This window comes from Pseudoliparis swirei, chromosome 3, assembly GCF_029220125.1.
Source record: "Pseudoliparis swirei isolate HS2019 ecotype Mariana Trench chromosome 3, NWPU_hadal_v1, whole genome shotgun sequence".
Classification (NCBI taxonomy): Eukaryota; Metazoa; Chordata; class Actinopteri; order Perciformes; family Liparidae; genus Pseudoliparis; species Pseudoliparis swirei.
Window position 1 is genome coordinate 11,350,626 of NC_079390.1, and position 25,759 is coordinate 11,376,384.

A 25,759-nucleotide genomic window follows, 5' to 3' on the forward strand; every position below is an offset into this window, starting at 1 on the left:
CATTTCCCAGATTGCACCGCGCCCCATGATGTTCCCAACAGCTGACAGACGGTGAAAGCCTCTGCCACAGAGCTGTCGGTGAAAGCGAGCAGCCTGTCGTCGGTAGCCTGTACGGACCGAAAATACAAGTCGAGCCCTTCTGGACGTCGCACCGCTTCACCCCCTGCTCCGCCATCGAGCATCTCGTTTTGAGCAAAACAAAATATCTCCTCTTGCATCCTGACTTTTTTCTGTTGCTGTTTTTATTTCATTTTTCCTGACCGGGAGCTGGAGAGGAGGGGGAGAGACATTTGCTGTCAGCTAACTTCCACAATAGGTCCCTGCGTCGCTGGACTGCTGCTGCATGTGTTTTTATTTTTTTTAATTTATTTTTCTATTTTTGCTTAACAGTTTGACTATAGCCCTTCCAGCCGTGGCCCAATGCTGAGGAATGGATAGCGTGTCTGCTAAAGGTGGGAAGATGGTCGAGAGTGATGAGCAGCCGGAGAGGGACAGCGGCGGCGGTGGCGCAGCGATGGCCGCACTACATCAATGCGAACTCATCCAGAATATGATTGAAATCTCCATCCCCAGTTTACAGGGGCTACGGACCAAATGCGCCGCGTCCAACGACCTCACGCAGCAAGAAATACGTACTTTGGAGGTAACGAGCTTCTTTTTGTTGAGTGTTTTCGTTGCAGATACGCGTCAAAGCCCCCCGTCCTGCGATAGCGGAGCGCTCTAGTCAAACTGCGGAGTCATAAAGCCGCGGCGGCGCACCACGTCCGCCTCACGCGGGCTGAGCACTGTCTGCGAGCGAGGCGCCCTGCCGCCGAGCCACGCCGAGCAGAGCCCATGTGTGGCTGACGGTGCAGCCCGCCGCTAGCTCGAGGCTTCGGAGGGTGCAGGTGACTAAACAAATAAACACAAATGACGTCCATTGTTTGCATTCATCGTGTCTGCAGAAGAGAAGATGCTTAAATGGCCGGAACTATAGGACGACTGATCCGGTTATTTGTGCGACCCCTCTTTAGTTGGAAACGTTTGTCTCAGTAGCCCCCCCCCTCCTCCTCCCTCAACGCGCAGTTCTCAGTGCCGCTAACGTGCGGCGGAGTCCCGCCTAGCCTAATGGTACACGTTCAATAATGTCAAACGCACCGCTACAGTTCTAATGTATGTTATCGTGTGCCGTCCCCTCTGCACGGGATCTTTTCTCTCGCGCACCTGTGTGTGCGTGCGTGCGTGTGTGCGTGCACAAAAGACGCTCGCGAGACGAGCACAAAGCCAAAATGTGCGACGTGTTCCGCGTTGTTTGTCCGCGTGCCAGCCAGTCGTGAGCGCGCAGGGTTAGGTTCGGGTTTGATGCACGCACGCCCCCCCCCCGCCCCCACCACCTGCATCCAGATGCGGGGGTAGGGGGGGCGCTTGATGCAGATGCAGTTCGATCGCGTTGGCATGACTTGACATTGCTTTGCGCAAGAGGCTTTGTAGAGAGTGTGTGTGTGTGTGTGGGGGGGGGGGGGGTGTGCATGCAATGTCTGTCTCTAGCCTTTCAACCATCTCCTCGGGTTAAAAAAAATAATTAACAAAGCTCTCATAACATGTTTATGTTACACCATAATCATCATCGCCCTATTTCTTTCATGTAAAGTGCACGTAGGAATCCCTTTCATTCCAACTCTGTGCTGTGAATTTGCGCGATGACGTTGATGGAGCCATTTTTTTTCGGGAGGTGGTCAGTTCTATCTCGGGCCTGCTTCTTTTTTTTTTACACCCATGGAAAGTTTACAGTCACATATTGTTGTCGTAAATATTCTCAGCTGCAAGTTGACTGAAGGGATCGTGTCATGGAAAATGCAGCTTGGTGTTGTTAGTAACAATGCCATGAAGGGGACAACAGGCCCCACTTCCTGCAGGGGACGGTGATGGGAAAGAGGGTTTTGTGTGTGTGTGTGTGTGTGTGTGTGTGTGTGTGTGTGTGTGTGTCGGTAGCTATAATAGAGGGACACAGTACATTTGGATGAGGCGTGGAGTCGTGAAACACTGTAATAGTCCAAGCTTAATGCCTACTACTTGTAGAGGGGTGGATCAAGTGTGTCTCTGGGTGCAGGCTCCAGACCTACTGACATCCTGGAGACATGATAGATGGCAAATGGTTTTTCTGGCTCATGGCTTATTTAAGCGTTATACCTTGGATAAAAGGAATACTCACTCCTGATTGGCTGCAGGCTATCAATTATCCATGTCTGTTTTATTTCTGTATAACTGAACACCCCATCAACAATTGCGCCGTCGCCCCGAAAAACTAATGTACCAGAACGCTCCGGGCATTTAGTTGCAGCCGCACAGAGACGCAGTGGCCCGGCTGAACTGTTCTTTCCAGTGACCTTCAGAACGGTCAAGAGGCGACACAATTTAGTCGCCGAGTTGCAATAGACCTGCTGCTGCTTTACGGCGTCGGTTTGCTTTCAGGACGCCCCTCAAAAGATCTGCTCGATTGTCATAATGTCCACAGCATCATTCGGTAGCCCCTCTCTCGGCTCGCCGGCAGGCACAGGCTGCGAGTTGGCGCGCTGCGTGGGAACACATTTTCACAGGCTCGGGTAAAGAAACACTATTAAATGAAAAGTGTTAGCTGAAGCAGACCAGAGCGGTTGTCTGTCTCAGCCCCTCCCCCTTCGCGCAGGGGAGTGTGAAACTCGTAGTCTGCTTGAAAAGTTTGCGCAAAGAAAGCCAAGTCGGCTGCCCGTCCCGCTCGGTAAAGGCTTCAACTCTTCTTCATCCGCCGCGACGGAACAGGACGTGATCTGGCGGAGTGCTTCCTGAGATCTGTTCACGCGCATCTCACGCCGGCATTGTTCTCCACGACAATGGGCAGGCCGTGCATGTTTCTGGAAGGCTAAGAAGGACCTGCTCTGAGGTCTCTTTCCTGTAGTCGAAGGCCGCTGTGCCTGAATAGACAGAAATGCAAATAGGGGGGTCTGGTTACCTCGAGTTAGCTCTCCCGGGTTGCGGTTAAGCGAGGTTTAGTATCCTTGCATTTTGAGGATTGAAATGGACCACTTCCTGCGGTGGTGGAGCTGGTGAGAACCTCAGACTGCTCACAGGCTTTTAGCTGCTGCACTGGAAACAGGAATGGGAGACGCTTACTGGGGGACAGCGCAGCTCAATATTGGTCTCGGCGGTATGTTTCTATTTCGTTTGAATTTTTAGGGGTTATCTCTGTTCTTATGGTGGTCTCAACTGTTTCTGCTTTTGCAGAACATGTACGTAACTTGTACTTAAAGCTGTTTAGACTGCTCTGAGAACATGCAAATAGAAATATCTGAGGTCGCTTTCACTACGCGTCAACATCAGGGTTCATTCATAAAGCGACTTTGGGTGTCTTGAGAAGCGCTATATAAAATAAAATGATTATTTGAAAAGCCTTATGGGGATTTTTAAAATATACATTTGTTGACGTTGTCAAACAGACTTTTATCGCGTCCACATTTGTTATGCTTGTGGTATCATTACTTCGTTACATGAGCCTAAATTCTCCCCTTTGTTGCAGCGAGGGGACGAAAATGTAGAATTCCGACATGTTTTACCGTCCGTTCTCGTTCTCCAATTTTCCTCCCCTCGTCGGCCATAGATAAAGGGTGAGCGCATGAATGCTCTTCATTGATTGAGAAACACTTAATCATCAAACCAGTAACTTCTAGGAATCTACTTTCCGGTCATGTAAACAAGAGCAGAAGTCACAACTGTTTAATAATGAATTTTGTATTTAAATTTTGTATTTCCGAGAAGACAGTCGTGAGAATGGTCTTAAATCTATTCAACTCCTGCAATTAAGTGACAATACAGGCGCTGTCTGATGTCAAGTGCTTTCTCTTATTATTTCTTTCTTTAAAAAAAAACCCCCATGTGACATATTAAAGCAACGTTTTAGAAATGTTCCTGCCAACCAGCTTCATAGCTGCTGTTCTTTAGCTGCCTCTGACCTTTGAAGCCCCGTATGAAAGAGGACATACGACGGGAGGATGTCTCGGTGCAGCCCAGTCAGCGTTTATTGGGAAGGCAGCGCACAGGTTTATTTGTCAAGCAAGTAGCCAACATTTAAGAAACACACAAAAGCTTAGACCTGGATTATATTGTTTATACTGTCATATTCATTGAATGTGTTGTAACTCTGTAATGTTCCTTCGGTACACATGACATCTATTGTTCTGGATCCTCCTCTGTTGCTTAAGGTCTCTTCCCTTTTTCCCCCTGAAAGGGTTTTTTCTATTTCTTGGGAGTTTTTCCTCGATGTGAGGTCCTGGGACAGGGATGTCGTATGTGTACAGATTGTAAAGCTCTTTGAAGCAAATTTCTAATTCATGATAATGGGGCTATACAAAATAAACTGAATTGAATAGAAATTAAATTAACTGACAAAAAAAAGCTGCTGACCCGGCTCTCCGTGGCTCTCATGTCGAGTCAAGTGTCCGTCATCATCATCATCGCTCAGCTGCCTGGTCTGGACGTCTCCACACGGAGCGCTGTCTTGATCAGAAGTCTCACTTCCTGTGTCTTTACTGGCACACCGTTTTGAAACCAGGTCTTGGCACAGTTGTGCACTTTCACTTCTCGCTTCCCCCTTGCGATGTCATTTGCTGCAGGCATCAACTTGCTTTGAAGCTTCTGGAGTTAGGCATCGGTTTAGGACGATGTGGCAGCTAGCTCTAATTGGTCTCGGCTGCTGGCTGGTTGGTAATCAGCCAGCTGCTGATACCAATTATAGCTAGCTGCCACAGACAACTTCATGCGCCCCGATACCAACATGGTTCCAAACCCCAGCCAACGCGTCACGTGCTGTCTTTAAGATGTGGGCAAAAGGCCGTGACAGGTGTCCCAAACCTGCCGCCATCTTGAAATTCTATCACACAACTGGCTCAATCTGGCTCACAACTCCAGTGTCCAGGTGATCACGTGCAAACCGCTCTGTGGCGGCCAGACTCGAGCGATGTCGTTCCTGCCAACGCTTCGAGTACCGCGGGGGTCAAAGTAGTCGTCGCACCCGAGGTGCAAACGGGCGCCGCTCCCGTATCGCACTGGAGGGCCATCAAGAGAGGCTTGAACTCACTTTATACTCTCATTGAGAGAGCTTTATTATTCCACTTGAACTTGTGTGTGTGTGTGTGCGTGCGTGTGTGTTTCCCCCCCCGCCTTGCCAGTGAGAGGATAACGATGCCGGCCTCCTCAAATGGAGTGCAAACTGGTACTTCACTTTTCACATGTGAATCCCACTCGGCCTCCTGTGCTGCCTCTGCGTTACTTTGACTGTGTTCCTGACTTCATCATGCGCTGCCCTCGCAGCTGGATCGCCTTCAAACCCAAATCCGTCTCCATGATCCAGACGCTGCACTCAAGGCCTCCTGTAAAACAGTAGAATGTGCCGTTTACCCCCCCTCAAACACAAAAACAAGTGTGCGAGATACGTATTCCTCACTGTCAGTCTGAACACAAAAGCAGCCCAGGGTCTTTATCTCTTGTAATCACTGCTCTCAGTAATGACCAGCAAACGGCAAAAGCGTCACTCTGTCTCCTCACTGTGTTGGAGAGAGTTTGCTGTGCGCTCGTGGTGCGAGTGTGGCTGCATCTATATTTAGACATCTTTCTTCCTACGCATTTTCAGGGTTGGCTGTTAAATAAGAAAATCAAATGACGCGCAAAGAGCCTGTGTAAGAGGGGAGAGCAGGGAGGAAAGGGGAGGGGAGAATCAAAGCCAATCCGCTGGGCTGCTTCTTGTGACATGACAACCGCTCTCTCTGTGTGTGTGTGTGTGTGTGTGTGTGTGTGTGTGTATCTGTCGGAGGCCTAGGAGAAGACAATGGAGAATGTCGCTCACATGAGGGTACAGAGGAAACACAACTCCAGCTACTGTGGCAACGGCGATCCTATCTCTGTTTCCTTTTTCTTTTTTTGTGGTCTAGTGCAGCCAGTAAGAATGGGCTGCATGATGTGGAAATCAGCATGCTTGAAGAGTGTAGGCTGGCCTTGTTCTATTCTTAAACTGACTCAGGATGAGTTGCACTACATCCTGTCATTTTGAGGTCCGCTGCACTTCTTTTGTGGAAACGGGGGCAATTTGCTCGCTCCAAATGAGGAAGTTAGCACGGTGGTTGCTTGTGAATGGTTAAATGTGTGCACTATGCGGGCCGACTTGATCTGGGAAATGATTTTTATTCAGATACACATTTTGAGGTTTCACAAAACATGTTTATTGTGCACATTTATCAGCAGTGTGTGGGTACTTTTGTTGATGCTATGAAATATACAAAATGGCCCCACTGACCACATGTTGGTCCGTCAGATATGTCAGTGTTAGCCTAAACAAGGCCGACCGTCTGCAGCCACAGATGTTGTTTTCTCCAACTGCATTTATTGCTTGTATGAACAATGTTGGGCAAAAACATCCAAGAATCCCTGAATTTTGCTCGGGCCTCTTCGTGATCGATAGCTAATACGACACCGGGCGCAGCGAGGCCTCACTGAGCCGGTCCCACAACAAGAAACGTGAGCGTTTCCCGTCTCAGAGAAAGGAACTGACCTTCCTGTGCAAATATCAGTTCCTGGGACAGAACGTCGTGGCTCACTTCTCGGATGCTCTCCTCGGCAGGTACACCAAAAGTGTCCGCGTCAGCAGGAGCCTCGAGCAAACAATCGGAGGCATGGGATTGGCTCCTTCCAGCCTGCTGCGTCAGGCAGGGTCCGCCGCTGGGACTCCTCCCCCCTCTCTGGGTGGCGGGCCCACTGGCTGCCACTCATCTCCTCACCGCATTAGGTCGTTGCCATGGCGTTGTTTAGCTCTGCTGCTGACAGGTGGGCTCTGACGCCATTTCCCCCTCCCCTTCTTCCCCCTCCGCCCACCTCCAGGCCACGCGTCAAACGCTGCTGCGTTCTCCACTCTGCACCAAAAATATATTCGAGGGGGTCCGTCATTATCTGTCGAGATGCCTGGCTGTGTTCTCGACACGCATCACGAGTGTCTCCGTGGGCTTTGGGGACGTCTGTGCGCGCTCGTGTAACTCTATCCACCGTATTTATTCAGGGTGGTAAAAGGTAAAGAGAAAGCTCTGCGTGTGACCAGAGATGAAACGCATGATTGTTATTGTCCCATGGAGACCCGCGGTGACATTTTGTATGTTGAGATGTATTGTGTCTGATCTCTGTGTTTTGCATGTGTGGGAAAATCCCACTGAAATGTTGCTGACGACTCAGAAGAGGGGTTGCTAGGTAACCTGACGTCACGGCGCTGCACTGGTGTGTCGTGGGGGCAAAGGAAGGAAGCCGGAGCTCATGAGCCACATCGAGCACAGGCCTCTCGCTGCCGGCCATGCCTCTAGCCCACATCTTCAGGAACGGTGCATTTGTGGAGCGCGGGAAGTCCTCTGCGAGGCTCTATGAATTCAGAATGTCACAGATATTAGCATGCTTCCATGTGTGTTGGTAGTTTCCACCCACAGATGTGTGTCCATGAGAATGTAAGAAGATACAACGTCATCATCATCCCAAGGGAACATTGCTGTGCAGCTGTTGCAGTTCAGTCTGAGACAACAATAAGGTGCACATTCAGAATATATACACGGTACACAATGCCAACATCCAGTTAGTGTCAGAGTGGGAGCAAGTTGCCGAGCTCTCACTGGTTGTTGTAGGTCAAATGTTTGCACCTAAAAGGAGGTCCTGAAGCTCTGAAGATATTTTGTAAACAGCAGGGCATCATATAACGACCACCGTACTGTATTTTTATTCTTAAAAAACAAAAAATAATGAAGGCATGCACACGTAAGGAGAGTTTCCTTTCAATGTTTTGCATTACACGTCCTTACTTGTAAATTTGGAAAACATATTTTCAGCTCATCAACTGACATTCAATAATGCATGGAGCTTGATTATTTTAGAACGCTCTCGAGTGCAACTGATAATAGCTGAGTAATTACGGAGCCGAGAAGCTGCAGTCAGAGTCAACACGGAGAGCGTTTGACTTCCTTTCCATCCTCTTTCATCTCTGTGGCCCTCAGTCGAGAGGCTTTTGTTCGCTGCCACGCAGCCGCCTTTTTGCATCCCAAGGCCGCACTTTCTGGCAGCAGCGTGGCGGCATGAGTGTCTGCCTGGTTGGCGACGGCGTTGAATGAGCAGAGGAAAGACGTGAGCGCGCGTGCTCGCTCCTCATTGTCGCTCATTCGCCCCGAAGAGGTGCGCGGCGGGTCGAGAGCTCGCCGGTGTTTCCGAAGGTGCTGCCTGCTGTAATGGACTCTCACAGATAAGGCTGTGAGATAAGGAGACACACTATACGGCGGCACTGAGCCGCACCACACGGGCCGCTGCAAGCCAACACCACGCCGCTCCTGTGACACTTACTCACAGGACCACCGCACCGGACAATGGCTCCCGAAGCGGCGGCGTCTCGCGGCTTCATGTGTCGTTGAAGAGGAGCGCTCTCCAGGCTGGCTTCTGGAAGCACAGCTGGGTTTGGGCTGTTCTGGTAAATGTTAAAAGTGGTGCGTCATGAGACGCTACAGTAAAGGTCTCCATCGGGGATTTAGTAATGACTGTGCTGATTAGCAGAAGCAAGCAAGAGGAGGATGGTGGTGGTGGTGGTGGTGGTGGGGGGGTAGTGTGCGTCAGTTAGCCACGACCCTGAGCCACAGGCATGCTTTTCTTCTCTCTTCTCCTCTTCATTCACTCCCCTGCTTCATCAGCAACGCCACCCAAATGTGTGGACACACCGGAGAGAATGGAAGACGCTCGTGGAAGGAGGGCAAAGCTTTATGGGATTTCTGAACTCATAGAGACACGACAACGGTGCAATCCCTCGCCACGTTTGGTCAGAGCCTCTGAAATGAACTGGACAGTTGGCTGGTCGTACGGCACTTTCTTCCGCCATCATGTCACTGCGCTGCCTCCTGGTTCCGAATGCACTTGTTTGCTGCGCCGGCACCGCAGATGCTCCCATGAGATGACCGGCCCGCTGTTCCTCTGTATGTTAATAGCTGTTTATATCTAATTAACGGTCTTGGGGCACTGGAAAAGCGGGTTAAACAAACACTGAAGTGGTTGCTGCAGGTGCACCGAGTTCAGATCGGGAACACGGTGTGAGTACGGAGTGATTAATGCATCAGGTTGGCCTTTTATTCTGTTGAAGAGGGAGATACATTGTAGTTTGTGTCAGCTGAGGTGATGAATTTAATCTGGATTCGGCCCCATGTAAAACCCCTGATGTAGCATCTACAGCAGTCTGCAGTATCCTTGTTACTGCTCCAAACAACGAGGTGTTATGTGTGGTATAATACAGTAAGAACAAAGCACACAGACTGCATAATGTCTGTGTCGTCTCACATGCAAAGCTGCCGACACGGAGATGTGACAGCCAAGGCCTGCTCCTTCGCCGGAGTGCCCAGCCCGCTCTAACCTGCCCCTCCCGTCTGCGCTGTGTTCTCTATTGCTCCCTGCAGGTGAAGCTGATGAAATACATCTGTAAACAGCTGCAGTGCAAGCAGAAAGTGCCAGAGACGGAGAGGCCCGAGGCCCTGGACAGCTACCCGCACCTCCGAGACTGGCTCCGCACCATCAACCTGCGACCGGAGCTCATCGAGGTATTGCGTAGTCCTTCTGTGTGAATATGAGTCTCTCTCTCTCTCTCTCCATATCTCTCTCTCTTTGGCCTGGGTGACTGTGTTTGTGTCACATTTATGTGGATTTCAGTTTGTTTACTCAGTCCCCGCTCACATGTGCATGAGGAATACTTGACCAGTGACCACCAAAATGTATTTCTAAAAGAGGAGCTCTGTATGCCCGTCATATTTAAGCTGCAAACAGTGACAAGAAATTTGAACTTGAACTAAATAGTATATATAACAATTCTATATATATATATTTGATACTGTGGCGAGGATGGGACTGCTCACTATCACTCAGTCAAGATAAACATGTCCTCTTGAGCCTAACCATCTAGTTCCCAACATACTGCCATTAATATCTTTGGGTCATGCCTCTTATTCAAGTGTGTGAGGAATTTCTCCATGAAGTCCAAGTCTCACATATCTTCTAAGAAAGGTCCTTACCGGATTCATTTGACTTTAGTAGAGCGGAATACTTGTTGACATTAGGATGTGCGTTGACATTATAGAAGATGTGTTTAATTCTTAAACCCCGAACCTCCGAATGTTTGGCTTGGTCTAATGAAATTAATCTGCTCTTGTAATTGAGGAGGATGACGAGAGGGATGAGGATCTCTTTCTACAGATGATGAGATAAGCACAGTTGGACAGTAACATTAAGCAGATCAGCGAATTATAAATACATCTTCTATTGTCACAGTGGCCGCTCAGTTTTGGAGTCAAACTATTAGCATTTTGTGATGAATGACACCAGAAAAGCAACATTGAAGTACATCAGTGTTGCCCTTTGGTTCAGTTATTGTTCAGTTTTGTTGAACATGTGTTGGTCCCTGAACAGGAGACACTCCTCCTCACACATATATATTTCATACAGAAAAAAAACCCTTCAATAGATTTGATTATAATTGTAAAAACAATGAATATTCCTCACTATTTGATCATACGTAAACGACTCCCATTGGGCAGCTCTTATTAATCTTGTTCTGACTTGGCTCGAGATCCACTATTCAAGCTGCATTGCACTAAATAACAACTCATGCACGTCTGACGAAAATGCATCAAATACATGCGTTTCCCCATTTCTCATTCCGCCACACTGTCCGTCTGATTTCGTTGTCATTTCCTCTCCGGCCCCTCGGTTCCCCTTCCTGCGCTGCTGTAAACTCTTTGAGGCCCTCTCATCTACTGTCATGTTTGCATTGTTACTGTCTGTTTGTCTTTGTTTAGTGACCTCACTGCAACCTGCTTATCCCAAATCCCCCTTTGCACTTGTTATTCTTTAATATGTCCCAAACTTGTGCACACGTTCCGTTTAGTTTCGCTGCCTCGTTCCACATCTGATTCTTTGTTTGACGGTTTAGTCGTGTCTCTCGTGCTCTGTTCTCCTTTGCTTTCCAGTTTAAACCCCCTGCCACCTTCAAATCCTTTTTTGATAGCATCATTTGTATGTGTTATGTACCAACTGGGATTTCCAAAAAAGATGTAGAGGCGTTGTGGCGTGTTGATGACCCATTTAGATGAAACATTACTAGATATGCAATTTCTTTTTTCAATGTATTTTTTATTTTTATTTGGAAATATTGACGGTGCATACATAACAGTCAACATGTACTTTAACTGATATTTCCATTGTTTTTCATCTTTTTGTTAACATACAAACAGGCAACAAACCCCTCCCACCTAGAATACAGGAAAATAGATACAAATATATAAAATGAGGTCACCTCATTTCGCCGAGCCAGACGTCTACACACGTACCTAAAGACACACACATCCTGTTCATCTGTATGTAGACACACCTGCATCACTCTACAGAGTAAATACCCAGTCATTACATCACACAAGTACAATATATCCAGAAATGTAATGACAATAGGATTGACCAGATAGGCGATTTCTACCAAGCGTCCATACTATGAGGGCTGGGTTATGTAACTGCTGGTCCAAAAATATGACAACGATTATATATTTTATTTAGAATCGTCGGACGCCAAGTTTAAACAATATATATTTATTTATATACACCTCACAAAAGTTTGGGGTGTCAAGACTTAGAAATGTTATTAGAAAAGCACTGTTTTTCAATTTTTTTAAAATAAAGGTAAAAAATTACAAAATACACACAATGAAAATGACTATTGGTAAATGATCATTCTAGGTGAAAACGTCTGTTTCTAATAAATATCCAGAGGAGGGTTATAGAGGCCCATTTATCACTCCTATCACCCAGACATTGTGTGGTTCATTGTGTTAGACGAAGAAGACTATCTGATTAAAAGAAAACCCTTGTGCAATTTTACTGAAGCACAGGTGAAAGTTATATGCTATACAACTTATACAACTGGCCTCTTTTGACTTGAAGTTTGAAGAACAAGAACAATATCAAATATTATATTTTATTTCTGTCTTTGTCAATGTCTTTGTCTCTATTCAATTTTCAATTTTCATAAAATAAAAGTGAAAAGTGAGTTTTCAAAGACAATTGATTGTCTGGATGACCCCAAACTTTTGAACGGTAGTGTATATTGTTTCAACTTGGCGTCCAACCTCCTGCTTCCATGCTGCTGTTATTGCATAATGTTAAACAAGCGTCGTACAAAGTTGACCAAAATTAGGGTTCAAATGGACATTTTGCCAACGCTCATTTCTCTGCCAAACAAGATGCGGCGGTGCGTTCGTGTTGTATGCTAAGACAAGACAAGTGCGCCTGGATTCTTAAAGTGCGGACTCAATAAACATGTGACGTTAATTGTGCAATTGTGCACACGTCTGCAAATTCTGACACGCAATAGTGTATCAAGGAGGCCCCGGTACAGCAATCTGTGCTGTTCGCTAACATTGTTGTGTTATTATGAGGGAGGAGGTGGGAGGGGAGCGCTCACCCTTGTGTGTTTGTGCATCTGTGTATGTGCTCTCGCTTTTGCTTACAGTGTACATACGCGTATGGGAGGTTGCCCTAGTTTCCTGATCAGTGTTTGCCCTCTGAGAGCAAAGGTTTAACCTGACTGATAAGCGGTTGCGTCCTTGCCATGTCAGAAAAACATCCTCCACTCACTTTCTCATATTTCCTTCTGTGATCCACGAACAGTCTGTGCTGTCGTTTTGCCACCGGCCTCGTTAACTAAACATGAAATCACCTATTATTATTTCATCTGTTCGACTGTTTTTGATTGTGATTTATGCGATAACCACTGGAAATGAGAGGAGACGGAGACGCTGAAAGCTTAATAATTGTGTATGGCATATTAGCACAAGATCTTCCTTTTCAATAGAAATCCTTGTGTGATGAAGTCACTCTTTAGTCCACAAATAGTGTCTTCATCCAAATATGCTATTGAAAACCAAGTACAGATACGCAATCGCACTGTTCAGTGTTCTTTAGGGTGTTATAAATGTAAATGTCCACCATGTATTTGTTGCTTGTCTATTCGTAGCTGAAAAGGGCCACGGCCTGTTTTATTCATCATCTATCAGCTCGTTTAAAAAAAGAAAATCATCTCTCTCTCGCTCTCTCTCTCTCTCTCTTTGGAGTGCTGCATTTAGCTGTCTCTTCATTGTGTGATACAATAGTTGGTTACATTATACCGTCTAAAAAGACCATGTAATCCGTTTCGTGTCTGAATGTTATTATGTGTGAGTTTGGAGACACTGAGGGAACGCAACTGGCTCTCAAACAGTAGGAAACAGACTTCTTCCACGGCCTTGATCACTTCAATATGTTATCTCTAAAGTTATTTTTTATCGACTGATACATTGCATAAAAAATATGTCTGTAGGACCAAATAATCTGCCCGATAAGTGGAAGCTGCATAAGAAATGCCGCAAACATGCAGGATTATAACCCATTTCCAAGAACAGAGCAAGACAGGGGTTGTATGACCTATTTAATACTGTAACATGCTGCCCTTTTCTTAAAGCTGACTTCCAGCCTGCTGACGCTGCCGTGTACGATGGAAGTCTTTTAGTGACGCTTTGTAAACAACTCAATCCTCCTGTGACACCAGTGCCCCGTCCTTTTTATACAGTCCACACCAGTGGTGTTCGGCTTTGGATGCAGGAGAGGGGCCTAACATGCACCGCGTTCCTCCCCTTCCCCTCGTATTGCTCCTCTGCAGGCGGTGGAAGTCAAGTTGTCTCTGGATGCCTTACTGCAGATGTCAGGCGCTCAGGTGAGGGACACCATGGGAAGACTGGGGTCCAGTTCAGAAGAATGTGCCAGGCTCAGTGCTGCCCTCTCCTGTCTGAAGAGTGCCACTGAATCAGGTTCGCGCTCACTCAGCGGGACACGCATCACATTCGACTCACGTTCTACTTGTCTGTTTGTTTTTACGACTGACGGTGCTTTTCTGTGCCGTCTGCTGTCCAGGAGGCGAACTGAGGGAAGACAGCATTCCCTGGCTGTCTGAGCCCACGAGGAGGGACAGTGGCTCTCTGCCTGCAGACCAGCTCACCTGCTTTGGGACTCCACTCCGCCCTCACAGCCCCTCGCCTCTCGCCCGTCCGTCCGCCATCCACTCCACCCCGTCCACGCCCTGCGCTACCTTCCCTCATCCCCGCTCGGGCTCGGTGTCGGCGGCGCCCACGCCCGAGGCACTGGCGTCGTACGGCTACTGCGAAAGCCCCCTCACGGATCCGTTCCCGATGTCCTTTTCCCGCACGTCCCGGCTCCACGGGCACACGTCCACGCCGCCCATAACTCCGCCCTCCAAGAGGCGCCATCAACTGAAACCCCCCTGCACTCCTCCGCCTCCGTCGCGCAAAGTGCTGCATCTCCTTCCCAACATCACCCTGACGCGCAGCAAAAGCCACGAGTCCCAGCTGGGCAACCGCATCGAGGACCCGCCCACCAACAAGTAGGTGCCCAGTGAGCTGTGAGAGGAGAGTGTCTTTTAGTCGGCTTGCATCGTCTTCACAAATCTTTCTCTGGATTAAACAGACTTCACCTCATCCCACCTTAATTCCTTTGTTCTTTTACTAATGACAGGCATGATAAATCCAATCCAATCCAATTTTACATTTCTAATATAGTGACTATATATTGAAGCAAACACAAATGTCCCGTTAAGGTTTCAACAATTTGAGAAGCTGTGTTTACTTTATCAAGTGTCATTTTCATTCGACTGAAAAATATCCATTCAGTATTTACTTATTCAGTATTTTAAATGGTATTTTTCACAATTTACAGAATACCTGACTTGTGTATAGACAATTTGATTTGTTTATTATTTAATTGTTGGTATATATATATATATATATATAGGTACAAAGATACAAGTAGTGAACAAATAGGTGTATGTATATATATATATAAATACCTATTTGTTCACGACTTCTATCTTTGTACCTATATATATATACCTATTTGTTTACTACTTCTATCTTCGTTGTCCGTTTCCCAAGCTGATTCTATGCAAAATACGGCAGCCAACTTCCTTGTGTGTGCACTGTGCACACATTCTTAGCCAATAAAGCTGATTCTGACATACTATCCCTGAGCGCTGCACAAATAGACAATTCACTTGTAAAAAATAAATAAAGTCCACTCACAGTGGAGACGGGAAAGAAACAGATAGATACGGTGCTGTAGCCTACTTACTTAAACAAGCACTATCGTGGTGGCATTCCTGTAATTGGGTTACCGTTGCTGAAGCATGCTTCTTGTCGCCCACTGATGAGCGGGTGCAGTCCTCCTGAAAGCATCTTTCCCGTGTCTGGTTCTCACCTCAGTCTTGCGCCGCGTCCGGCCCACAGAAGCAGAGCTTTCCTCAGATAACCTTGCATTCCCTCCCTCTGCCTCTCCACATCCTTTCACATCCTGCCGGTTGCTCCTTTGCTCTGTCTGCATGAGTGGAGCTAATCCCCCCCACAGATTCCCAGAGATTATCACTCATGTCAAAACAGGAAATATGTCCGAGGACTAATGCTCCGAGGTGGCGAGCCACATACTCAATTCCCCCCTCTCCCTCTTTCTCCCTCATTTATCCTCCCTCTTGTGATTGGATGCACATACACAAACAAGCCACATGTTTATCCATAATATTATGTCTGTTTATGGAAAGCTTTAGTGAGAAATAACCACACCCAAAAAAAACAATTGGCAAAGGCAGAAGTAAATACGGCTGACACAGACAATCCGGCTCGTTTATCCTGGCTTTGTACGCTGTCGGTATATTACAACGGGTCAACAGGTCTGGATAGCTGAACACAAAGCAAGATGAAATGACACAAATGTTTTTTCCAACGATGATTACTCGCAAACCGCAGAGCTGGCGCTGCTCGCTGCCTCGGTCTTTGTGACTTCTTGGTGTTAAAGATGTCCCCCTGTTTGTCCCGAGCCAAAGCTATTCAGGTAATCCAACGTGCCTCTCCAGCCCTTACATAACCTGCACAATACAGTCTGGGGTTGGCGCACACCTGCTCTCCGTCCAGTCTAGTTTTCGTTTGTAAACCCAGACCTACGGACACTCCAATTGTTTGCTTCCCCTCTGTCCAGGTGTGCTAAAAAGAACAAGTTGTTACTGAATATGCACGTTAACGGGAATGGATGTGAGGACTCGGCTTCTCGTTACCCCGTCATGTCTGCGCGCACCCCCGGAGTCCCCCCAGCTCCCACCACAGTGTCTTACACCCTGCCCGGCACGCCCACCCTCCTGGAGGAGCACATCAGCATTAAGAGTGAGTCATGCACATGTATACATCATTTTTTGAATGTATTATTTTGCTGATTCTGTTGATTAGTGCTGTGTATTGTGGAGAATCTGGCGACACGATACGTGTAATGATACAGGAGCGACGATTCAATATACCTCGATACTGTTCAGATTTTAGAACATTTTGGGGGAAAAGTTACCTAAAAGAATAAAGAATACAGCACTATATGCACACAATCTTATTTTGAGTAAAATAAGTTAACTTTTTTCCGTTCGGTTTCTACTCGCCCTATTGGCATGAAAACTTGCTCAAGAACAAACCCATTACATTTTAAAGCGTATTGGCCTTTAAGATTCATATGCATTGATGTGTGTTGGTGTTTGGGCTGGAATGTGGCTGAACATTCTCTCAATCATTTTGATGTGAGGAAATCACAACCCAAATGGGCTTTGACCCTGTTCTCATGACAAAATTGAAACGCTAAATGCCCCGTTTAAAAAAGAATATGATTAACCACTGGGGTAACGTCATTAAATGCCAGTCTTCCTCGACATAACCTAATCATCGCTCTCATTCTCTCTCTCTCTCCCTGGCTAGACCACGTAGCAGTGCATCGCGGCTCCCCACAAGCAGTGAGGAGGGACATCGGCCTAGCAGTCACACACAGGTAGATCGACCTCTTCCTCACAATATGTTCCATCCTGAGCTTCTCCCACGGCAAAGCTAACAAGCTAGATTAGTTATTCATAAAAATGCTTTTGTTGTGTAGGTTTTCAACCAAGTCCTGGCTGTCCCAGACATGTCAGGTGTGCCAGAAGAACATGATGTTTGGGGTTAAGTGCAAACACTGTCGGTGAGTTTCTATTTAAAGGGTCTGTCACTCAACTTTAAGTGTTTTTGTTATTGACTGAGGCAGTGGAGCAGTGGCGTGCTAGAGCGCAGAATGAGGCAACACGGGAGCTCTGAAGGGATTCAACCCTTGGCCATGAGTGCGTGTTGGAGCTGGAGGGTGTTCAGGCGCCATATATTGATATTCTGCCGACTCTCTGCAGGTTAAAGTGCCACAACAAATGCACAAAGGAAGCCCCGTCCTGCAGAATCTCCTTTCTACCAAGTAAGCGTCGCTCTGCCCTCAGATCTGCAGCTGATTGGCTCAATGTGTCGGGCATTCTATGTTGTGACATTTCCAATTCCTCTGACAGTCGCCAAAATTCGGAGGACTGAGTCCGTTCCGTCTGATATAAACAACCCTGTGGACCGGCCGTCAGAATCACCGCAGTTTGGCACACTACCGAAGGCCATTACAAAAAAGGTGAAACATGGATAAGGAGATCTGCATTGCAGCACAACACATCACTTTATGCAGCCCTATTAAAACACCACTCACTGTGTGAAGACAAACTATGACACCTCGATATAAGATATTTAAATCATTAAAGCCATCATGTACCACAGGGGTCCCCGAAAACTGACCACTTGGTCGGAGTCCCCATTGGTTCGGCGTCGACTGCAGCAACGTAAAAAATAAATTAGACTTCATCTCAAATACCAAATCTGACTGGTGTCGTTTGCATTCCCCCCCCCCCGCCAGGATCATCCTCCTGTGCTGAGCCAGCTGGACTCCAGCAGCAATCCGTCCTCCACCACCTCGTCCACACCTTCCTCCCCCGCGCCCTTCCAGCAGAGCTACGCCCCGAGCGCCACCCCGCCACCCAACCCGTCGCCCAAGGGCCATCGGGACATCCGCTTCAATTTCCCCGGTAAGCCTCGACAAACGCCTGGAAGAAGATCTAAAAAATACTCTACTCACTGAAATGTGCATGCTAGGATTGTGCTCTTGATCTTCACCTCAGAATACAGATTATTGTCCTATAACCACTTCTCTCTCCACGTATGACTCTTTACACCGAATAACAAATATGCTTTTTTTTTTTACAAGATCTGTTCATTCAAAGCTTCACTAACCGAGAGTCTCTCTCCCTTGCCGTGCTTGTCGGTCTCTCCCTCTCTGTTTGTTTCCTTGCCAAAGCTGCCTGTTACTTTCAGCATAGACAGCAGTTTATCTTCCCCGGTGAGTTGACGCTTTCCAAAGTGTCACCCTGCATTGCTATTCTCCCGTCGCTCCATTCTCCCAACTGTAGTTTCCACGTAGCGCTCTCCCTCCTCTGCATGTTTGCTTTTGGGGTTGGAGCAGTCAACCCAGCTGTCGGGCCCTGTGTGCATGGTGACACTTAATGGCTGTTTGACACCATCTGCTGGCGGTAGTGGGAAAGTGCACGAGCGGTCATGTTCTGCATGTGGTGGGGCTTTCCAAAAAGGAAAAGGCGGGGGGGGGACATAAAAGATTTTTGCTTTTGTTTCTCTCATTTCTTCCCTAAACCATCTTATTTCCTCTGCAGATGTCTCCAGTCCTGCTCATTTGCACCCCGATGTCCTCCAAGACACCATGTAAGACAGTTGTATTAAAAGTTCACTCACTCACTCATGAAATTAATCTGTGATTTGGCCCCTCTGATATCACTCCTCTGTGTCTCAGCAGTGAGAAAGAGCAGCCGGCGGATGACATACACACCGATCTGGTAGAAGATGAAGATGAAGAGGTAATGTTGCAACATGTGGCGTGCGCGGTCTAGAAAAGACCTGAGGCTTAGCCGTGTAATATGGGACATATTCCTGTGATGTTTCTCTGCATGACATTCTCTGATATTGTCATTCATCAGTGAGATGATAGACAGAAAGACTCAGGTGACTCCCCCTGGCTGTTAATCTTAGACCAAACATTTGTTCATTTGGGTGTGACGATGCTGGAGCTGTTGTGTTTTTAATTTAACTAGGAGAGTCTTTACTGACGTGTAAATATTTTACATCTGTGACAGCAACACAAATCTGGAGAAAGACTATTTATTCCTGTATAGTCCTGTAAACTGGCTCACAGTTACCGAATGTACTGACTCATCCTCCATAACATTCAATTGTTAAAGCACCCAATAGGGAAATGCAGACGAGGTATATACAATAAAGCAATATCGGTAGAAACTCCACATTTTTTTAATCTGTAAGAATAGGGGGGGGGGGGCGGGGGGGAAATAGCCAGTAAGAAAAGCACGATAGATCAACAGCGCCATCGCCACTCTCTTGCAGGAAGGAGAGGAGGAAATAGAGGACGAAGACGAAGACCCCGAAGCGGAGGACAATAACGAGGAGGATGAAGGGGAAGAGGAGGACATGAGGATGAACGAGGGCTCGGACGGCGAGTGCGATGAGCTGGATGACCTGCCCGGCTCTCGGGGGACCCAGTGGAAGGGTCCCATCTCCCGCAAGGCGAGTCAGACCAGCGTCTACCTGCAGGAGTGGGACATCCCCTTTGAGCAGCTGGACCTCGGGGAGCTCATCGGAAAGGTGAGGACTTGGACGTCAACAGCACACGCGTCGTATTCCGACGAGGCTCAACACTGCTGAGGGTTTCTGTCTGTTGGCACAGGGCCGCTGGGGCAGAGTGCATAAGGGGCGGTGGCACGGCGAGGTAGCCATCCGGCTCCTCGAGATCGACGGCAACAACCAGGACCACCTGAAGCTCTTCAAAAAGGAGGTGATGAACTACAGACAGACCAGGCACGAGAACGTGGTCCTCTTCATGGGGGCTTGCATGGCTCCGCCCCACCTCGCCATCATCACCAGGTGAGAGACAAAATATCAAACGCACCTCTGAAGTGCTTTTAACCCCGAAGACATATCTTCATCTTGAATTCATTGTTGTTGTTTTTCTTCTTCTCCCCCCCCCCCCCGCCACAGTTTCTGTAAAGGGAGGACCCTGTATTCGGTTGTAAGAGACACCAAAAACACGCTGGATATTAATAAGACGAGACAAATTGCACAGGAGATCGTAAAGGTATTTTCTTTCTTTCACTTGTCGTTAAACTTCTCATTGATGCATTTGTAATGACTCACTTGGAAGTGGTGCCATGAAACTTTCTCATAAGAAACACTAAATCTGTATTCGTCTTGTCTTCCGATGCAGGGAATGGGCTATCTGCACGCTAAAGGCATCGTTCACAAAGACTTGAAGTCAAAGAACGTTTTTCATGATACCAATAAAGTCATAATCACAGACTTCGGGCTGTTTGGGATCTCTGGAGTTGTTCAGGAGGGGAGGTAAGAAACGCCACTCAGCCAAAGTGCTCTTCACACCACACTGCTATTTCCCGGGGAGGGCCAGTGATTTGTGATAATTGCTGATTCCTGTTTCCTGATTGTAAAATCTAAAATGCTTTCGAGCACGGCCTTGTTTTTGTTTTTTTTAACTACATTCTGAACACACCGCTCTCTAAATTCTCATTTCCTTTTGTGTAATGCTTCATGAATAGATTTTATACACAGCAGTTGGGGATGGAGTACATTTAGTTACTCTATTTAATGCATCTTCCCATTATTCTCCACTCCATTTGATTTGTTACTGACAAATGTGAACCCCCCCCTTTTTTTTATCCAGGCGCGAGAACAAACTAAAACTTCCACATGGCTGGATTTGTTATCTCGCACCAGAGATTGTGCGCAGGATGAGCCCAGGTAACAACGAGGACCGCCTCCCCTTTTCCACCGCAGCCGACGTGTACGCCTTCGGGTGAGTCACACTCCTCTCGGTTAGCTTTAGCAGGTCGACTGCTCCGACACACCTGCTTCTGCCTGAAGAGAGCTTTCTTTATCTAGAGACGAATACTTGTATGTATGATACTTTCCCCCTCTTTAAGCACCATTTGGTATGAGCTTCAAGCTCGAGACTGGCCAATCACCAACCAGCATGTGGAAGCCACCATCTGGCAGGTGGGGAGCGGCGAGGGCATAAAGAAGGTCTTGGCGGAGATCAGTCTGGGCAAGGAGGTCACTGTGAGTTGAAAAAAGAAGCACCAATGTGTCACTCAAGCAGAATAGGCATGTGTGTGTGTGGGTGTGTACGGATGTTTTTTTTAAATGACAGATGGATGCAGAGATCGTGAAGATGCTGTGCAACCTTTGAGATTGATTTATCCTCGGTGGCTCAGGGCGTCGCCTCAAAGTGGTTTTGTCGCCTCAGGAGATCCTCTCCGCCTGCTGGGCGTACGACCTGAGGGAGAGGCCGACCTTCACCCAGCTGGCCGACATGCTGGAGAAGCTGCCCAAACTCAACCGCAGGCTCTCCCACCCCGGACACTTCTGGAAGTCTGCAGAGTAGGTATCCAGAAGGGAAGGACGGTGTGGAGACACACGGGACACGGGCACGCACAACCAGAATATCAGATCCCCGAGTTCTTATTGTGTCGTTCTGGTTCCTCGTGGTACAGATGCTCGACCACAGCCTCCAGGGGGTGGGGTCGAGGTTACATCATCTTATTCATAAATAGGATTTGGGAATTCATATGTGTTTGACATATTTTGACAATACCATATGGCTATAAATCTATATGGCATTGTCTATGAAGTGTTTCATAGTTTCTGTTCAGCGTCATGAGTCATGACCCCCGCGGCGTCGCTCCCCTCCATCTCGGCTGCTGCTTGCTCTCTAATCTAATCCAATGTGAACTTTTGTGGTTTGTATATGTAAATGTGAATTGTAAAGTTTAATTTATTCATGTTCACAAAGAACTCCCTGACAACTGTCCCACGGTGCGTTTTTGACAGCAAAATGTTTTTGCGGGGCCGTGACTTTTTGGCATGTCACGGGCCACATCACAGGCTGTCGCAGTCTGATTGGATCCTTTGTTGTCATGGCAATTTCCAGTATCCTAAACGAGGCTGGCAGGGCAAGCAAAGACTCATGAGACAGATCCACAAGGATGTAAAATGGTGTGTGTGCGTGTGTGTGTGAGCGAAACAACAATTGTGTGAGTACCACCAGAAGGAAGAGGTTAATTAACCCTGTGATCCCTCAGTTAATTCCCTTCCTAGATGTCACTGTCTCCCCGTTATGTAACTTATATTGTGAAGTTGATCGCAGCAGCCGTGTGTGTGTGTGTGTGTGTGTGATAATGCTGTACGTCTCTTCACCAGAATGGATTTCATTCTCCTTTTATTACCCGGACCAGTTTGTGTTCCGCTTCCTGCCGCCTCACGTAATCTATGCATTTATTGAGACGACTTCATTACAGTTTTCCAAACTTGTTTTCTGTTTCTTATTTATGATTTGCTTCTCAGTGACAGCTTCACTATCTCTCCCACACAGTCGAATGCCAGTTTGGTTTTGCTGGACGATGGGAGCGACGCAAGCTTGTTTTCTTTCGAGTGAATTCAGATGACTTAACGAGGTCTGCATGATCCCAAAACGATGAGTTGTTGGTTGAGCTCATGCAGCCTGACCAGTTTTTCGGGCGTGGTCATCCTCGGACTAACCGATGCGTGTGTGATATCTTGCTGCTTTTCAATGGCGCTTCCTGCACTGTGAAGCCGTAACACTTCCACTAACCGGCTAACGTTTGTGTTCTCCTTTTGCTCTTTTCTTGTTTCTCCCTCTTCCAATCTAGGTTGTAGCCGTCACTCTGAAACCTAAGCAATGCAAAACAAAAGCCCTGGACTGCCTTGCATGCTCTTGTATCCTTAACTCTTACAGGATTGATCAAAGCATTGCCTCTGCCTGAAACAGACACCGCTTCCACTCATCCACAGTCTGACCTTCCGTGTCTAACCGTCGCATTTTGTTGCCGGGAAGAGAGGATCGGCGGAGCGAGGTGTGACGGTTGGGGATGGGATGGGATGGGCACAGCTGTCGTCCTTTACGCTTTCCCTCCTGTCGTCTGATGTCTCTTTGCCTTTTCCTTTTGGGGTTTTCTCTGTTCTGTAACGTTGTTCCGGGACTCCCGATGCTTTGTGAATAACTGGCTGGTGGCGTCCGTGCCGCGGGCCGCCCGCCCTGCTGCTGCCGCCGCTGGCTCGCCCAGCCCGCCCCGCCCCGCCCACCTTCTCTGTGCTGCTGTGATGTGGCTGTTATTTTTCTCTCCGCGAAAAACACACGAGCACAAAAAGTTAATAAATAAATATAAAAAAACGTAACACTGCTGCTGGACCCCCACCACCACCAAACGGACCGCTTCATTTCTCTGTGTTTTCTCACACACACGTTTGCAGGCTTGAGTGATGGCATGTGCTAAGATGGTCACCGGCCCATGTCTAGACACCTTATGCACTTTGTCAACAGGAGGAAAAAAAATAATCATGACCTATTTTTGTTGTTTGGTTTTTGAATAGTCACATTTGCAGTGTTTTTTCTTGTTTTGTCTTCAGGAGGCTTGCACAGTGTGATATGCTCACTTGTTTGTGGTCTTTTTGGAGTATAACCTGGTAAATCCACTGTTTGTTGGATGCATTTGATAAACGGGCCCTGATGGAGACTTCTGTTTGCTAAACTACAGCTGAAAGTCAGTCAGTCACAATCAACTTGGGAAAAGAATAAAGAGGGCAAAATGTCCTTCCTTTGATGTGTAAAGTGCACCTTATAAGAATAGAGTTATTTAGGATGAAACTTGTGTTAAGAAGTGCAAAAATAAGTATAAATCAGGAACCTGGTGCAAAAAGTGTCCTATATCTTCCTAAAACATTACCTCTTGTGCGCTCTTGTGTATACTGTTTGTGATTGCTGGCTTCAGTGGGCGTGCTTGTATTTATGTTTGTGTGGGGGGGGGGGGGGGGTGCACGTGCGACTGAGATGAGGGTCCTGATTGGAATTCGTCGGGCTTGGTTTTTTGTGAAAGACTGCGGTAAATGTTGTTGCAAATCCAATGGTATGTAATGTACATACATTATTTTATGTATAGCAAATGAACATGGTTCTTCTAATATTTGTACACACTTTTTCTATGTAAAATACATCCCAACATGTTTTGAATAGGTACTGCTATGGCTATTACAGATGTGTATATATATTTATATTTTTTTCAGGTATAAAATACTGTATAAAAGCTGTACAACTTTTTTTAGAATGGGCCAATACATGTTTTTTATGTTATTGTAAAAATTCATATTTTTGTATTGCATGTGACTACCATTCTGTACCCGCTGTTTCTGTTTTCATCCATGAAAGACAATAAAATGAGGCTTGTCATGTAGCAATAGAGCGGTTATTGCCCTCCTGGCAGTGAGCCCACAGCATCACTGATAACGGAAGCGAAGCTTCTCGTCTCGTACTCAAACGAAGGCTTAATAACTGCTGGATATATTCCAGTCGTGGGACATAATAATGTGCACAGTGGAGCGGCATGCGAGTATCCTCGTGGTTACAGCGCATGCGATGTACCGGAAACATCCCGGGATCGACAATGTCATCCGTCAAGTAAAGGGGGAAGAAAATGCAGAGTATCAAAACAGTTAATAAGGCCATTTAGGAAGATGGGGAAACAGGCCGGTGGAGGTCTCCCACTCTGGAAGAAGAGCACACCGAGTGGCTTTCATGTCCATAAGTGTCCTGCTGGAGAAGTTGAGTCCCTATAAACGGTCAAACTGAAAGACAGAGTTGTCAAAAATAAACATTAGAGCTCATTTCTGTCGACGGTTATGAAGAAGCTTGCAACTGCTGCGTAATGTCCAGAATCCCAGCTGGCCTCTAGGGGGCATGAAGACCCAACATAAAGCATCAGATCAGCGTCAGGCTTTGTATTCTGAACTGTGTTTGATTACAACTCTGGTCAAATAATGTTGTGTCGTTATAAGCAATGTACTAGTGTGAAAGAGCAAAAACATGTTTTAACCTAGAACAGCTGACTCAGCTTACGTGGAAATGAGTGACTATCTCTTAAACCTGGAAACCAACCCGTGTGTTTGTCAACTAAAATGTCTAAAGCTGCTCCAGAATTAAAGGGGAGGGGTTTCAGGTTGCATTTAGGAGGATCTCAGATCATCTGGTTCAAAACTGACATTACCAGTAGTATTGATCCACATTCATCCATAGTTGCAATCTGTAGCAGTATGGACTGTTGGCGGAGGAAATGCTTTTATACGCTTCATAAATATAAAAGTAGGCCTTTTTTTTTTACACTTGTGCTTTTGCAGCATTTATGTGATGACTAAAAATTCATAATGTGAGACCTTGAGAGCTGTCAGCAAAATGATAAATACTGCTTGCATTCAGTCCTTGAAAGCTGTTATCGGTAAGGATGCATCTGAAGTGTGGCTGTGACTAGTGAGAAAGATGGATTGATTTCTTCATGCTGGTATCATGCCAACAGAAGAGAAAGGACCTTCTATCCTGGCCTTGATGCACTGCAACCAAAAGCTCTTTGACTCCAACTGGTACTGGGTCACATGACCAGCATTTGGTGAGTGGAAAGCGTTTCCTTCACTGGGAGGCCAGACAAAGAACGCCCTTTCCTCCCTGCATGACGATCAAAGCAAACAACAATTAGCCATTTGTTTTTTGGCTGATTTCATGGGCCTGATGAAGCATGAAATATTGATATGTGCAGAATCAATGTGTTTCCCACAGCAAATAAATCATTGGGAAGATAATGTATGACATT

General features: G+C 46.9%; 1 protein-coding gene across 6 annotated transcripts; it reads left to right on the top strand.

Annotated features, from left to right (window-relative positions):
- The first annotated feature begins 26 nt into the window (after positions 1-26).
- LOC130190255 (kinase suppressor of Ras 1-like) lies at positions 27-24,352 on the top strand. 6 transcript variants are annotated; one of them, XM_056409576.1, is made up of 21 exons: positions 27-643; positions 9,465-9,605; positions 13,745-13,892; positions 13,996-14,482; positions 16,123-16,304; positions 16,878-16,947; positions 17,050-17,133; positions 17,333-17,394; positions 17,483-17,592; positions 17,872-18,040; positions 18,310-18,351; positions 18,680-18,728; positions 18,817-18,880; positions 19,422-19,679; positions 19,762-19,958; positions 20,073-20,169; positions 20,299-20,432; positions 20,770-20,901; positions 21,029-21,164; positions 21,352-21,485; positions 22,775-24,352. In XM_056409576.1, the coding sequence occupies exons 1-21, from the start codon at positions 431-433 to the stop codon at positions 22,779-22,781; spliced, it is 2,916 nt and encodes a 971-aa protein (XP_056265551.1). In that variant the 5' UTR covers positions 27-430; the 3' UTR covers positions 22,782-24,352. The 6 variants fall into 6 exon arrangements, with proteins under 6 accessions (XP_056265551.1, XP_056265566.1, XP_056265559.1 ...); XM_056409591.1 differs by having other exon boundaries at positions 18,820-18,880; XM_056409584.1 differs by having other exon boundaries at positions 21,352-24,352.
- Positions 24,353-25,759: the final 1,407 nt, after the last annotated feature.

Excerpts from the sequence above, each read along its gene's own strand:
- LOC130190255 (XM_056409576.1), top strand. The coding sequence starts at position 431 with ATGGATAGCGTGTCTGCTAAAGGTGGGAAGATGGTCGAGAGTGATGAG. Across the intron at positions 13,893-13,995 it reads GAAGAGTGCCACTGAATCAG|GAGGCGAACTGAGGGAAGAC; the intron begins GTTCGCGCTCAC and ends TCTGCTGTCCAG. Across the intron at positions 19,680-19,761 it reads TCGGGGAGCTCATCGGAAAG|GGCCGCTGGGGCAGAGTGCA; the intron begins GTGAGGACTTGG and ends CTGTTGGCACAG.